At 39.4% G+C, this 17,165-nt stretch overlaps 1 protein-coding gene across 15 annotated transcripts in view; it reads left to right on the forward strand.

The window, feature by feature from the left end:
- The window catches only part of LOC119701125 (translation initiation factor IF-2-like), a 96,341-nt gene that overhangs the window by 9,527 nt on the left and 69,649 nt on the right, over window positions 1–17,165 (forward strand). For all 15 annotated transcript variants that reach the window (XR_005257013.1, XR_005257011.1, XR_005257010.1 and 12 more), the window contains one exon: window positions 1,223–1,308. Coding sequence is in view for 5 of the 15 variants with exons in the window: in XM_038137244.1 (XP_037993172.1) it covers window positions 1,223–1,267 (45 nt within the window). In the remaining 10 variants the exon portion in view is untranslated. The remainder of the gene's footprint in view (window positions 1–1,222; window positions 1,309–17,165) is intronic.

A 17,165-nucleotide genomic window follows, 5' to 3' on the forward strand; every position in this document is an offset into this window, starting at 1 on the left:
CTCCAATGTGGTGCAGGGTTACATCACATAGTGAGACATCCATCCCTCCTCCAACAGGCCAGGCATATCTGATCATGAGGGTGCTGTGTGTTCTCCATCCCTTGGCATTTGTCCTTGTAATTAGTCTATCTGTTTCTGATTTATTTATTTTCAGGCAGTCTTCTGCACCCTTGCTCCCTCATTTGGGCACATGGGGCAAACCACAGACTTGCCCTTAAACTACACAGAAAAATAAAATCAGAAACAGACTAACCACAAGAATCAATAGCAAGGAGCAGAAAGCACATGATTGGATAGTGGAGCTTCCTTCAGAGATCCATCTGCCTTGAAATGTGATGTAACTAGGCTCGCATACCACATCTGCAAAAGCGGATAACAGATTCGTCTTCGTAACCTGACTGGCAGGGTGAAACTGTGCTGGCTCAGAGAAGCCAAGGCATGTTTAAAAATCACTTCTAAGGAAGAAAAAGAAGTCCATTTTGTGTTCACAGAGCTAAAGCAATCACTTTCAAGTCTGACGTGATTCCTGTTAGTGTTATTGTTGCTTCCTAGAATTTAGGCTTGAATTTGGCAGAAGTCGAGAAGCCAAGGCATACACAGAACCATTTGTGAGAATCAGTGTGTCTGTGTGCATGGGCCAATTCTTTTCTGAATAAACACCAGTCCCATGGCTGCTGGGTAAAGTGTCGATACAAGATGGCAGGCAGACATGTAGGCTCATACCCATGAGGTAAGGCTATTTAGGAATGCAAGTCACCTTTTTTCCCTACAAATAAACACAAACATATAATGAACCACACCTCTCAATGCCATTAAAATATTTCTGTTACTTTCCATACTGTTCCTTGTTTGTCTCCCAAAAGTAGCATCATTGTTGGGAGAGAGTATCAAGACATTAATCAAAAATAGATGAGCAGTACAAGAAATGAAGGACAGGCAGGCAAGTATAAATGTCTTCCTGCATATCCAGACTACAGAAGCTGTCTGAAAACCTTGTGATTAGAGTCCATACGCTGAATCCAGCCACACAGACAGTGTGCGCTGCTGTCATTCCTATACTGAACATCTCATTGGATACCCTGTGATTCTGTAGCTCTCCATCAGGTGAATGATGTGAAGTCATTGTTCGTGAGACAGATCAGATAGTAGAGAAACCCTCCAGACAGAAAACTCTGCTTGTTTCTGGCTAGAAAGAATAAAACTTTTCTTTTGGGATCCGCAGAAATACAGATGCAAAATAAGGACGTGGGTAAATGAGAGAAGATAAGGTATTGATCCTGCAAGAAGAACATCCTGTCTTCAAAATGGGTGAGTACTTCCAAACTTTCCAAATATTTCATTGCCCTCCAAGCAGATCATAGATCTGACCCTCTTTTCTTTCCAGATACTTTACAGCATTCTAAGCCATAATAGAGGCAGGCAGAAAGCAGAATTAAAAAAAAAAATAAAAAAAAAAAAAAAAGAGAGAGAGATTAAAATAAATAAATGGGAAAAAATACCCTGAGGATGCCCTAATTTCCATAGTCAACCTCCTGGACACTGCCACAGAATTTTGTACATCTCCATGAAGATGTGGCTGATTCTGGTTGATCATTAGCAGAACTTGAGGCAGCTGTATAAACAGCAGATTTCTACACCTACAGGTCTTCATTCATGTCCTCCAGTGAGGTTTTTAATTTGACTGGCAGCTAGCCTATCTGTGCCGCTGATAAGAGAAGAAAAAAATCACCCTCCAGTCCTTGCATCGCCACTGCCTTTCCTCTGGTTCTCATCACAGAAGTGTACAAAGAATTAAAGAGCTCTCAATACATTTGTAGCCAAATATTTACCCTAAGCGAGGTAGATTATATTTGCTTATTGTACCCATTGCCATTCTGGCATGTGTTCAAGACTGTCTAATTCCTTGGAGTGCTATGGAATAGTTTAAAAAACCCTTTGTTTATAATAAACTGCTTGGCAATGAGTGCACATTCAGTGTTGTCCTGCGTATAGTAGCTCCAGAGCTCACATACCTGGTATTTGGGCACTTGGCGTTGTCTCACTTCACAAACAGAGCATTGGGGACAGTTCTGGGATGCAGCCAATTTACCTTAGTCTCTTGCAGGGTTATTAAGAGTATTCTGAAATTCTCTCAGGCTTTTCATGTCAAGAAATAATAATTAAACCATGTTCAGAGAAAACGTTCTTCAAGGCAATACAACTTCATCTAAATCAGCTTGCTTTTTTGAGAGCATGCTCATTTTGGAAGCATTTTTAATGGAGACAAATTAAAATATTATTTACAGTAAATTATATTTAAATTATTGTTTTCCATAAAGTGAAAGCATATAAGTAGTTCCTTGTTTTGTTTAATCTTGTTTTGAACTTTATATAGCATTCATATATTTAGCATTTCTCCTACTAAATTGAATATTTTAATGTCATTATAACTTTCGGGTTTTCTGGTGTGAGAATGATTTGACACTTACGGAACACTTCCACCATGCCAAATATATTCGCTTGGAATTCTCAGTCCCTGAAAACTTCACCACCTTCTCTTTTTCCCCAAGTGTTGGAATTTCCCATAGGATGGAAATTCTGTTTACTGACCAGCTCTGCTAAAATTTCTTTTTCTATCAAAAAAAGGGGAGGAGGGTGTCACAAATACACAATCGTAAACTTGTCAGGATGCATTTCTTATTGTTGGCTCATATGTTGCCCTCTTTTGGTAGCTTTTGTATTGTACTACACATAAAATATTTAACAACTGCTGCAGCAACTCAATATCCAAAGGGGACTGAGTGCTGAATGTTAAAACTAAGCAAATGCATGAAGAGAGCAGCAGGTTGTGAGTTTGGCACATAAAGATCCTATGAGACATCCTGTTGGGAGAGGCAAAGCACTAAGGTATTAATAAAGCAGTACAACATAAAACTGGACTGTAAAGGTTAGTGAGAAAGAAGAAAAAGGAGAAAGATCTGCAGACACTCACTCATGTGAATAATTTAACCCTATATCCTGCCTTCAATCCTCTGATGAGAAACCTGACTTTGAAAAATTTGTTCGATCAAGACTTGTAAAGGGAAGCTCTGCCCTAATCATCACTCATTTGGTCTTTCCCTGTTACTTATTTCCTAATCTATGTAAGGGTTTTATTAAATTCTTGTGGGTATTGACTAGTAAAGCCCAGAAAAGTGCCTGCTAATTTTCCAGGACTAAATCCCTACCAAAGTCAACACTTTCTTCACTAATTTATTTCTGAATGATGAAATTAAATCTGCAGTGATTTGCTAATACTAGCTATAAAAATCATGTGATAGTTACAATATTATAAGCCTAGAATCATTATTTAAGCAAAACACTGAAGTGTTAATTTTTTCCAGAAGAGAGTTTTTTCCCCTACTATTTCTGACTAAAATTTTTTTAAAAGCCCCTTCTCAGTCTGTGCCAATTATTAAGAGTCTAAAGAGATGGGTATTCACCTCCTCTTGACTTTGCAAAAGAACTGAGTGCTAACTCCCCCAAAATACCATTCTTAGAGAACAAACTGCTCTCGGCTTCAGATAACTCTCAGTTATAAGCACAATAAATGGTTACACAGGAGAGATATTCCCACCGTATCTGTGATTCCAGTTCAGCATTCCACAGCCCTATTCTTTAAAGATTAATTTTCTTTGGTTTGAAAACCAGCATCAGGAATTCAGCCTCACAGTAACTGTTTTATGAGCAGTCAGAGATGATTTCAGAGCTCAGAAGGGAACTGTTCCTCCCACCTTGAATTGTGAAGGTTCTGTGGTAACTATAGGAATTCTTGGGATAGGGAAGAACACTGAGCCTTCCAATGTCAAGACATACATTCTCTAGAGCTTTACTCAAACCTAACCTAAACCCCCAACAACATGAACTCCTCTTGAAAGACCATCTGACAGCATTCCAATTTTCACCTTAAAAAAAATACACATAAAAGGCATTATTTCAGTGCCATCCTCTCCCTCTTATATAATGTTGGCTGGTTTAAGACTTCACAGACCTTTGTTCCATGCCTTGTGGTAATAAACGACTGCCCGGTGATTTTGATGCAGCCAATATGCACCTTTTGGTGGCCAAGGGCTCACAGCTTTTGATCACGTTTCCTCCCAGATCTAACCAAGCCCTTTCCTGCTCCAGGCTGATGAAGTGCTTTAACATGTGCACTGTTTAACCTGATATGTAGTTCCTTTGTTAAAGCCACCTAGCAGGGCTGTAAAGGGAGTTGTAAATCTGCAGCACAGCTCATACACTTTAAGTTAAGTTTATGCTTAATGAGATGTTTGGTTTGAGCCTGAGTCTTTCCCCCAAGTGTTTTTCCCAGCCTTTGAATCGTTGTGGGATTTCTTCCAACTCCTTCCAGTCAGTCAGTGGCTGGCAATATTGAACACAGAGTTGAATGTAACAGCACGGATCTTTTACACAGGCACTCTTACCTCCCTGCTTCATGGCACATATCTGTACGTGCACAGCTTTTATAACTGTGCAAATTCATGCCTCTCTCCCATCTGGTCTTCTCCTCACTATAGCTTGAAACTCTATCAGAATACTGATGGCCAGGACATGTACATTCCAATAAATCCTGGTGTTTGTTTTCCTTTTTTTTTTTTTTTTTTTTAAGTGTGAATTGTTTGGGCGATTTTGTGCTTAGCTTTCTAGTATCTCCCATTCCTTTGATATCATTATCTGCTTTCTTCTGTTTACATTCTTTCCTGGTTTAGTATCATCACCACATTTCACTATTTTGCTGTTTACCTCTACTTTGAGATTATCATACTGGTACTAAATACAACAACGTCTGTCAAAAGTCCCTGACATGACCTATAAGACATTTCCACAAGCTACAACAATTGATCATTGCTCTTTGTTTACATTCTTTCTCCCATTTTAGTCTACACAGCAGTGTTCTCCGCCAAAACAATTGAAGTTCTTTCTCTCAACACAAATACCTGAAACTGTGTCAAATGACACATTCAGTGCTCCATACACCACTCACCCACATTTCCATCATGCTGTAACTCTCAGTTCCCTCACTGAGCATACTGCCTTGCTTGCTGAGTGCCAACTTGGAGCATTCTGGCCACAGCCTACAGCCTTGGTCCCCAAATCTGTGATATATAGAATTTATATGTTGCATTTTAACATGAAAGGCATATTTAATGTGTTTTACTTTTTGCAAGACCATACTACTTGCTGTTCCTGATACTATTTGCCTCAGTGTTTCCTGGGGATTAGTTGGATGATTTAGCTGTAAGAAACAAACAGAACTTGGCCTAAAATATGACAGTTATTAAATATTTAAAATATTAAAGACATTGTCCTTGATTTATGAACTTTGAGGTTAGAAATGTCCATTAACTGTCCTGTCTAACATTTTCTGTCGCAGACATTACCCGATTCCCTATATACAGAGCCCAAAATTTCTGCTTGGCTGACATGTGTTTTCCAGAAAGGGATTCAATTTTGATATGTACACAATTGCTTTCTTGGGCAGTTTGTTTCAGCAGTTCATCACACTTACTGCTACAAATCCAAGCCTCAATGCTCGCTTAAATTTACTTGGCTTGTATTTCCACCCACTGATTCTTGTAATATATTCATCTGATGCAAGACACTTTTTTTCTTGTTGTGAAGGTAATTATACACTGTAATCCAGTCATCTCATTTTGGTAAGGGAAACAAAACATACTTTCCAATCTGCAAGCAGTTCTTGTACTTTTTCTCCCACCCTTTTTCAGATTTCTAGCACCCACTCTGCTGCAACACACCCCAGCCACATAAGTCAACTCAAATATCCCTGCTAATTTGTTCAAAGAGGATCTTATTCCTCTTCCACACCATCAGATCGAGTCCTGTGTCCAATTGCTTCCCCACAGTGATACCATGGACTCTTCAAGCCTCACCCTGGGGATATGATTTCTATTGCATCAATACAGACACTATTTGTGCACGATTTAATATTCTTTTCTGCAGAGGTCCTGCTTACCGAATTTGGGCTGCTCCATCTTCACAATTTATTTATCATTCCACCAATTTTAATTTCCTTCCTAATTTACTAAGCATTGTTTAACTAGGGATATACTTGTCTCTCAATCATTAAGGGCAGTACTGGGGCCTGCCAAGCATAACACCCATTTCTGCAAACTGACTCCAGAGCTTTCCTTCAGAGCTGACAGCTGCTTTTTAACACCTATCAGTTAGTCAGTTCTTAATCCCCTCAGCAGTCACTCAATACCTGTTGTACAGTACTCATTTGTATTAAATGCTTAGACAGAGAAGGCAAACAAGTGTATTTGAACGCTGAAAAAATGGGCTTAGAATTTAAATCCTGGAAAGTGTTAAAAAGCCTAATCCCGACTGGTGCCTAAACACTTACAAGCACACAGACTTACGTGACTCATTGTAGGTCCACAGTTATGAAATCTCATGCTTTGTATATTTTTCTGTTGATATTAGTTTCTCTTATCTGTGAAAGAAAAACTTAGACTGTTGGATAGACCACACATTTCCTTTTGTAGTCACACACACAGAGCTTTCCTTTTGTTTCTCTGCATCTTTACAGGTGACTATTCTTTTTCAAAAATAATTGGCAATGGCAGTGTAAATCTTTCAGATAGTACTTGTAATATTATTGAGTTCAGATCATGAAGATTTGGTGACTTTCATCCATATATTCAAGTATTCCCTCATCTGTTTCTATCAATAGGATTTATTTATTTGTGTCACAGTGTTTCTTTCTTGTTAATTGCTTCAAGTTATTTTATGTAATTAAAGACAGATGGTAAAGCAAAGTTCAGTATCTCATACATTTGTTAATCGGTGGCTTATGCGGCTCTATAAATGTAGCAGGGATGTTGTGATTTTGGTGTTTTGTGTGCTGTGCTTTAAATTAAATACTGGGACCAATTCCGAGTTACACTGAAGCCAATGACAAAAGCTGCCATTGACCAAGATCTCACAGTGGGAGACTGTGGATGAGGAAAGCTGTGAGCCAGCTCAGTGTGGTGTTTACACTTTACAGAGGCACACAGCTCACTCACTCCTACACCCAGGTCTCACCACGGACCTTTGCATCAACAGCTTCCACAATGTGTCAGGGGCAAAGGGAGCAGCCAGGTCAGGGCATTGATGAAGAGGTTGATGGAAATCCATCACTGGTTTCAGCATTCTTTCGGTTTATTCTATTTTGGGGAAATTATATTTTTTTCATATGCAAGGGAGCAAAACATCTGTTTTCATTAAGGACATCGTGTTCTTCAGATTAGAGGAAATAACCCGAAAAGAAATAACAAACAAAAATGTCCAGAGGGAAAAGGAGCCCGCCACGTGCTCCCTTGGGCAGCCATCTTGAACTGATCCAGAGCGTTGGCAGCCTGGGAGCAGCCCAGTCAGATCCCAAATCCCAGCACAGATCCCTCACTCCCGCACAGTCCATGCATCATTCACTGCACACCCAACCTGTTCATGGGCTTATTTTGCCCCAGCTATCTCTTACCTGTAGATCAATCTGCAGAGTACTGTCCTCACCCTGCAGGCTTTAGCATACTGTGTTATTTTGATGCCCTTATCCTTCCTCTTTCATGAAGAAAAGGTTCATGACATTCTTGCTGGCTTCCCTGTCTGTCCCCCATGCTCCCACACTGGGCAAGTACCCTCTGTACAGGCACCAGCAATGGCTTTCTAACCAACTTTCTTGCTCCCATCTTTCAGTCCAACAAGCAATTTGGCTTTATCTGTTTTGATTCAGTACAAGCCTGCTCCTATTGTTTCCCACATTCTTGCATTTCCACCACAGTATGTGACTGACAGAAAAGCAATTCCTCAATTAGACTACAAGGAGTGTGCTGGGAATCACAAGTCAGCCTAAGGATTTATGTGCTAGACCAAATTATCGTAACTGACACAACACTTCCAGCAAGTGAGTTTGGAAATACCAGAATCTCCCCCATCCCCTCACCACCACCACCCACTCCCCCCCACCCCCACTCCCCCTTTCTTCCTTGGGAAAGGCAAATTAGAGAGAATAAGGATTCCTCATCACTACTGTGAGTCATGCTCACATTGAGCACATGGCTGGTGAGGTCAGCGACAAGGGTTATTGGGCTTCAACTACAGAAAAAAATGGATTTTTCTAAAGGGCATCACAGTCAGAGCAACATGAAAGAAGAGGAATGCAGAAGCCACCAAGGCCCCTAAACCACAGGTGAAAGGGAAGCACAGTTGGACTCACGTTTCTCAAAAGAATCAGCAGAGACAGGTGGCATAGGATACTGTGCCCTTTTATTCCCCTAATCTTTTGGCCCTTAACATAAACTTTTATTTCCTCCACATGGATGTTCACCAAAGCAAAAAATTAACCTATTTTACTCAGCCTAAGATAGGATTTTTAAAAATGTTAGCACCACTTATTCTGGGGAACAAGCAGTGAGGCATATTTGAAAATAACTGAGTAATTTCTGCCAAGCAGGTGTCATGCCTAAACCCTATTTAAAATTCAGACATTGAACTTTAAGCACATGCTTAAGTCCTGGTAAGAGACAATGCAATTTAAGCACAGTGTAGTTCAGCGTGTGCCTGGCTGAGTGCTTCAATCAGGTCACAACCAATGAAGGATTACTGGCACCAGCAGTCCAGCCATGGACTATAGGGTGGCACTTAAATTGCTGAATCTGCTATAACAAGTGAGATTTTTTTCCTTTTACTCATTTTTACTTCTTCTTTTTTTTGCATGTGTTCCTGTAAAACAGGTTTCACCCTTCAGGAAACCATCTGTATTTGGCACCTATTTGGTGCATTTTTACCTATTGTAAAAAATGACAGTTGAAAATTCCAAACTGCTTTAACTATAGAGAAAAAAAATATTCTAATGTTGATGCTGAAACAGAACTTAAAGTATTATAGGTTGATAGTTCTTTTCTTTATTTCTTTTTTTATTGTTAAATGCTAAAGCATCAAGCAAATAGACTTTACAGTCTATTGCATCGGGCTCTTTTTCAGTAGGTTGGCTCCTGCCAACAGCAGGTTCAGAACTGCCAGTTCTAATTAAAAACTTTATTTTAAAGATACATTTCACAGTTTATTCATGGCATCCTGAGAAATTTAAATTTCTGGATTTAGCAAATGGCTACAGTTTCTTTTTTATTGATTCCCAAGTAATGGCTTTAATTAATAGTTTCAGCAATTCACAATTGATGTACTGTGGCTGTTGAAATCAATTTCTTCTTTTAGACAAGTCACCTAGAGTGGATTCCCCTAGTGATGTGCCTATTTCTTTGCACGGGGTTTAACTAAATTTTATTTTCTTTTTTAATTTTGCATTGCATCAGTCTAAAAATGGCCAAAGATTATTCTGGCCTCAAGAATTTCAGTGACAAATCCTTTTAGTAGTCCCAGTTGTAACGAACAGACAATTGCCATCATGAACTCTGTATAAGTAGCATTGTGAAATCGCTGATTTATAAGCATATTGCATAGCAAAAACTATTTTGATAACCCATGTTTTTCCCTGCTATGTCCAGCTCTCTGGTTGCAGAAAAATATGAGTGAAACAGTTTTCTGCCTTCTAGATTTGGTGGGAAAATAGCGCCTTCAAGAGCTGAACACCAGATCTAGAAATGCCACATCTATGGGTGGCTAAATTTTACTGAGGCTTATTTCTCTGCCTTAGGTGGCAAGAAATAACTTGAATAACATAGGATGGAGTTACAAAGGAGAAAAATATAGTCTAGGCTTTTGATTCATCATGCTTTTATAATTGTTAATCAAATGCACAGTATATATTCTACTTCAATGACTGCCACTTTTAATCTTGTATCCTTTACAAGTTTTTCAGATTAAATGTATAGATTGCAATGTTCTATTAGGTGATTAAATAACATATCATACTTTTATTCTATTATTTGGTGATCATTAGCTGCTGTAGAGCATATTACCAGCAGCAAGTCCTCCAAATAACTTGTACTGACAGTATCACATCAGAAAAAATCATTACAATTTGAGAGCACCTTGTCTGCATCCTCACAATGATGTAAATACACCTCAGTTGCTTAATAAAGTCAGATATTTGCATTTACCAACAGGTTTTAAGCAGGACATGGGCCAGAGATTCCTTAAGAGTCTCAGACTACAGGCAGCATCTTCCTAAGTTTTGTCATTAAGACTCACCCCTGCTTTCTGATCATACAGAAACCTTCTGGTTTTGGTGGCTGAATAACAGCCCTGAGGCAAGCACAACTGTTAACATTTGAAAGTGCTAGCTAGGAAATATTTAATGCATTTTTAGCTACTTTTAGCACCATTAAACTGTTGGGAAAAAAATCACAAACAAACAAAAAAAATAGTCAATCCTATCTGATGAGCCAGCTCGTCTACAGACACTCCCCAGGTCTTTGGTGGTCTGCAGACCACAGTTTCAAATCCACGGCAGTATTTGAAATCTCACTCTTAGAGCAGCTGAAGCTCTTTGCACCTGTATGTTTCTTTTTACAGTAAGAGCTGGATCTGGCTTCAAATGCAGGATAAAGAAAGACATATAATTTTGACTTAAGAGACATTTAACTAAACCACCAATATATTCTCTTAATTCAAAGCAGGAATAGGATTAACATCTCCAAATCCAAAGAATGTATTATATCATCAACCCCTTATTTTTAAGTGGTTCCAAATCATCAAAAAGATTGTGTAAGAGCAGCTGATTCCCAATATAGATATCCTTTTCTTGGGCACCAAGTCATGCCAAGACCCTGGCTGAAATTTTACAAGCGTCTCAAATTGTACTTTAAATAATAGTTATTAGTCATAAGGATTGGCTACCTTTCTTTTCTTTGAAAAGAAGCTATAAATGTATCATCATTTATTATTTCTGAAATCATCATATTGTTCTCCAAAAGAGTTGGGTTAAATTTACAAAATTTAGAAACATATGTTGTGGGACATGTTTAGGATGTTTCTACTCCTAAACTCAAGTTTAAAACTATGTGTCCCATCCCAGTTGTGAATTCTATGAAAAGTATGTTCAGTCAGAAGTACAAACATTTCTGCAAATTTCTGAAGGTGGGATTTCCTCCTTATTTACATAAAACATTTTATTCTTGAATAAAAATAATCTGATAATTACTTTTATTCTTGCATTGGTGTACCAGTTCCAAGGCCCAGTCATTAACTAGGACTCCAAGTTAATAAGTGCTGTATGAACAGGGAGAAAGCAAATTTTCCCTGCCCCAAAGGGTTTGTAATGTAAACTCCTAATTTAAAATTCATTAATTTTACACATCACCTTACATAACAATCACAATGCCATAAAGGAGTGAACACATGCTTGTAATTAAAGCCTCATGGCAGTCTCATCCCATTGTATGAAAAATAGCTCTATCATAATGGTCCTGAGTTTGTGCCAGACTAGCAGCTAATCATGGGAGAAAGATGATCTAACACTTACAGAACATGAAAATAGAAATGAAACATTCTGGTTCCAGCCTATTTTCTCTAGACTTGCTGGGTGATCTTGTGCGTGCTACTTAAGCTTTCCGCCCCTCAATTTACCCATGTGCAGAACAGCAATAACTGTATTTATCTGACTCAGAAATGTTTTGTAAGAATAAATTCATAAATCATTAAGTCTCTTACGCACTCTCAACACGTTTTCTACACAGCACCCATTATAGATACTCGAGAAGCACACATGAACTACTGGTTTCAGCCCCATAATGCCTCTAAAAAGTAGAGTTCAGGGAATGTGTGGCAGGAACAAATAGATCTATCACGGTCGAAACCTTTCCATTCCTGTTCTATTTGCATTTCACCTGTAATATGCAATAAGGATAAAGTTGATCAAATTAATTTTGGCACGTCTTGATTTACAACTTGTTAGCAAATACATGTTCAGAAACGCAGACCAAGATTTTCTACAGAAAACTTCTGGAGAAACTCCTTTGATTCTTAATCTGTATACTGTTTTCATAAAAGATAGCGAATGCTTTAGAAATTGAAAAGGTCACAGTAATACCTTACAAGGAGAGAAATTCTGGTAAATGCTACTTTGGATGATTTTTCATCTTAAAAGAATGCAGAGATATTGCTCAGTAGTCATAGCATCACTGTGCTTGTACCTAGCAGGAAATGCCAATACTAGATCATCATCAAGGTCAGTAGTCCCCTTCATTGACAAAACCATTCATGATATGAGAATGAATGAAGTGTCTTGAAAGTTAGCAGCCTCTGATTCTCTGTGCAAATTTCACAGTTCAGGACAGAGCCAGTCTATCAGTGGCATACTTTCAGCATGTAATCGTCTGTAAAGTCACGTCCCAATAGAGATAATGAGGACCCATTCATTATTTGCCAAAGAAGTGCAGCAATTTAAGCCTGACTGTCTTCTGCTATAAAATTAAGTGTTTGAAATTTGGACCTGGTCCTACCTTCACTGAAGTCAATGTTAAGGCACCACCTGATTTCAAGGGGAGCAGCAGCAGATTTTTTGTAAAGCAGAGATCACATTAAATTCATTTACCCTTCTCTCACAGAGTGAAAAGCAGGTCATGGGTCTGATGTTTGCAGCAATAATGAGGAGGCTTTAGAAACTAAATGGGATGTAGCTGATTATTTTAGCACAAATTGAACTGAAGTACTAATGACTTACCAAGCATTATTCTTATCTGTTGCACAATCAGCACATGATGATGTCCAGAAATAGTGTAACACCATACTTTGTTCAGCAAAAAGCTCAAGGGCTGATTCGCTGTCTATGACATAAATGAGGAGGCAACCTCACTAAAGTAATTGAATTACATAAGACTAAAATTAGAGAGAGGAGAGTTAGACATGAAAAGGACCTCTCCAAGCAGTGAAAGGGAAGGTGTCATCTGCCCCCAGCACTGTCCATCTGAGCCAAGGGCCACCCCAGCCTGCTGTGCTTGTGGAGGGCTGAGCCCCAGCAGGGACTGCAGCAGCCCTTCTGTCACAGTCTGTGGTACTTTTGCTCAGGGCAAAAAAGGGGTTTGAGACCAGAGAAAAAGTGACTTGATGGGGCCACCCCAAAGGAAGTCACAGATACTTGGATTTTACTGTGACACCAACTTGTCTCAGTCAGACCCAGGCCAAAGAACAGGGCTGCTCTGAGCCAGTTTGCCTGGCCAAAGTGCTGGCACACAGATTGCAGTGAATATCCTGGAGATGTGCTCTCTTTTTGACACTTGTCCTATCTCCCTGACAAACATAGCTGCCCCCAGCAGAGAGGCATTAACTGCTCCTGACATTGGCTCCTAATTTTCATATTCAGTGCGAGATACTAAATTTTCTCCAGTTTTAATGCAGTTTAGTCACATATGTTATTCAACCCTCAGTGGAAATGCAAATTTCTTGTATTCAAGTATTCAGCTCCACTACTTCTTAGCCATGCCACATTCTCCACTACAACACAGTGATGTGCTCTGAGCACTGCCCTGCCATGTCCCCTTTATCGCTCACCAAGATCCTGCCCCCGGTTGCAGGGTGCTACCACAAGTCCCCAGATTGTCCAGTGGAGATCACAGCCATTCATAACATCCTGCTGTGAGCAGCAGCAGGACACACAGTAAGGCTACAGATGGCCATAAAAGATCCCATTTGCCACTAAGTCAAGAGAGCATTATTCTAGCACCAAGAATCAAAAACCAAACTTTGAGCAGGACTCTGAGGCTGACAGAGCAATGCCCTTCCCTACTGAATGAGTGTTTCTACATTCTGAAGTCAGAGGGACACTGAGAGTATCACCAAGCAGCCCCTTACATCTTTTTACACAAACCCAGTATCATGTTCTAGCAAGAGAGCCACAGTATTTCCAAAGCAGTAGCATGTTCATCAAGAGACCCTTAACTCATTCTTCCCCTTATGTACAGCAAACACTTGTACTTCTATAGCTGTGAGCATCCTCTTTTATGTACAAAAAGATAAAATTGAGATTAATCGCTCCTGTGCAGAAAATCAGCATTCATTATAATGAACAACTCTGGCTTGTAAAGTTAAGGGGTCTTTTATATAATGAATAAACTGTTCACCAGCATTATATCTTTAAGCAGTATTTTAGCTATTGTAGAACTATCTGCAAGTCAGCATCTTACATGGCTCAGAGAAATTAACTAAATTGAAGACTTAAACTAAATCAATGCTCAGCAGAACTGTAGCCTTATTTTTGGATGCCAAGCCACACTACAGAAAACTTTGTTAGAAAGCAAAGAGAATGTTATTTTTCAACAGAACATGTGTGTGTTTAAAGGAAAACATTCTTCACAGCTAAAGTTACCCATGAAGTACAAATGCAGAAGATTAGGAAATTTGAAAATCTTATGTGTACTTTAGGAACAAAAAACTTTGTATCTTTCTATTATGCCTTGCACTTGAGAAGTTTTAATTAGATCACAATAATTAAGTCTGTCTGATAACACCACTGTGATATACGTCTTCATTTACAAATGGGTAAACTGAGAATGAAAGTGGTCCTTTGTGCCAATTTGTGCCTTAGCCAATCAATCAAAGAACAAAACAGCACAGAACTTCTGATGTCCTGGCTTCCACTTCACTGGTCAAACTTTTACCAGATCACATCTCATGCCAACAGGACCTCATGCTAACAACCTCTTTGTATTTGAGAGTGGGACCCAGAGTTTTCAACTCCATATTGCAGTAATACTTCATCACTTGTATTCCTGTCTATTAGTTTAGCATATACAACTGTTTTCACAGCAAAACAAAACAAGTTTACGAATTCACATATTTTTATTTTAATTATTAATTATATTGTTTTCCAAGAACCTCATTTAAAATACCATTGAAAGTCTTTTTCTCATTTGTCAAAAGCCCCAGTAAATTTATTCCCCTTTTATGTGGTACTGGATTATTTATTCTTCATTTTCTACATGAAACAAGCCCTGACTAGTTACTAGATGGCAGACATGTCATGTCCAAATCCCAGAAACCTGCTTATTTTACTGCATAGGTCTTTTGAGGTTTTGGCTGTTTTCCTGATCTTCCACATGTGAGCTCCATCTTTCTGAGAATACATCAGCCAGCCTGCCTGAGCTAGTCACAGGCAGGATTAGTAAAACCAGGCATCTGCAGATGTTAGGCTACCAAAAATGAATACCAGTGTTGTATTCTAGGGGCTTTCATTTGATGAAGGACTGTGGGCCTTGGCAGGGTGGAGTTGGGATACTCCCGCACGATAGCTTATCTGCACAAAAAGGAGTGTCAGGGTTTATGGGATTTAGCAGCAGCATGGCTAATGAGGACAGAGCAGCCTGACCCGTGGAAGTGTTGAGCAACCACAACTCCCATTTACTTCAGCACTTTTGTAGATCGGATCCTCAAGGTTATTTGCTTTTTGGAATAAGCCGCTTGTGGTCTGCATCAGCCTTTTCTCTTGGCAATGGTGGCCCATGCCATTTGTTGTTGGCTTTGGCCAGCCGTGACCAGCATGGCTTCTGATCACAGACCATGTGACACAGTTACTTTTAGCATACCAAATTTGCAGAGAGACTAAATGCTCAGTTTTTGCAAAGCTGTTGAAATGCCTGTTTCGTCTCCTTCAAAGCATTTCTGTCTCCAGGTCCAGCAAACTGCTACTTTTGACAAACTACAAGTCACCATCTTGCTACTGAGTAGACTGTGCCTGGGAGAAAAGAATCAATTAGATAATAAAAGTGTTAGAGGATTTGCTTATTTTATCACTTCGTTTATCCTTTCAGTGTTATTGTTCTGTCAAGAAACCAAAACATGAAGAACTACATCACAATTACTCTTTGCTTTGACTCACACAAACCAAGAAAGATGGGTCAGTGAGGGCTGTCACGAGCTGCACCCATTACCACTGCTGTCCTTTGGAAGGAGCCTTTGTTCATTTTTCCTCACTTCTGGCTACTCATCAGGAAGGGCCAGTAAGGAGGGAACCTTCTTTGATGAGCTTTTGCATTGTTTTCTCTTCTGTATTAGTAAGAAAGAAAAGAAACTAAGCAACACAATATAGAATTCTGACTTACAGAATGCTAAGTGTTTTTTTCCCACAGACTTTACTACCTCCCTACATCATTGCCATTGATTTATCTGTTTCACTGTCTGAAAAGCTCATCCTCTACTAGGCTGAATAGCTGAGGTATCATGTACGGCACGATTCATACCCTCTCCCAAAGAGCTTATTTGCAGGGTTTTCATAAGGAGAGAAAATAACCTGACTAACACATCTGTAAATGGATTTATTTTTTTAAAGAACTTTCTAAAAAAATTCCCTGAAACTAATTGCATTGAGTTTAAGCTTTTCTACTACAAACTAGACACAAAGGGGTCTATGCAACCAAATTCAATTGTATTGCAAATTATCTACCTACCTGAGTACACATCCCTCCTTTGTCTGATTAAGAATATAGATATAGGCATGGGACTGCCACATGACTACTTTATTGCAGAGTTCATCTGCTTCTTTCCATCCCCCTTTCCCCATTTTCTGCCAATCTGTACTTCCTCCCTACTGTCTAATGCTCCCCTGGTCTACCTCTAAAAATGTAGCCCCTAAAATATCCTGACAAGGTCTATGGACCTGTACAACAACAAGGAAGATTTGGCTATCAGAGGACTATTTGTCACACACACTGAACTCAGCTCAGAGCCTCATTAGATCCCCATATGGAGCTTCAAGGGTATTTGTTTGGGGTGGGCTGTGAACTTAACCAAAGGTAACTCCCATTCACTGGCAGATGGAGGAGGTGGTGCCAGTAACATTACTGGGTTCAGAAATACAACACAGCTTGTCATAACATGTTGCTCTGGCAACATCTGTTAACAGCCCACAGAGCTATGTAGCACTTAAGCCAGATATAGCCATAATGTAGTCTTTTGCACTGAGCTGCAGCTATTTGTACCTTTCCCAGACAGCAACATGTATTATTTGCTCCTAGCCTCAGAAAACCCCACCATCTCTTTCAGGGTTTATTTTCATTTTTCTGGGATTAGCCTACAATGCCATGGCAAGTACATCTCAGTAACAGCCTTTTTGGATATGTGAAACTTAGAATTACACCAAATTCCTTCAGGCACTCCTGACAACACCCAGCTAGAAGCAGAGTTTGGTCCAGACAGCATTGCTTCTCAATCAATTGAGCTAATTTCTTACAGGAACTCTTTCCAGCTTCACC

Source organism: Motacilla alba, chromosome 5, assembly GCF_015832195.1.
Source record: "Motacilla alba alba isolate MOTALB_02 chromosome 5, Motacilla_alba_V1.0_pri, whole genome shotgun sequence".
NCBI classification, from domain to species: domain Eukaryota; kingdom Metazoa; phylum Chordata; class Aves; order Passeriformes; family Motacillidae; genus Motacilla; species Motacilla alba.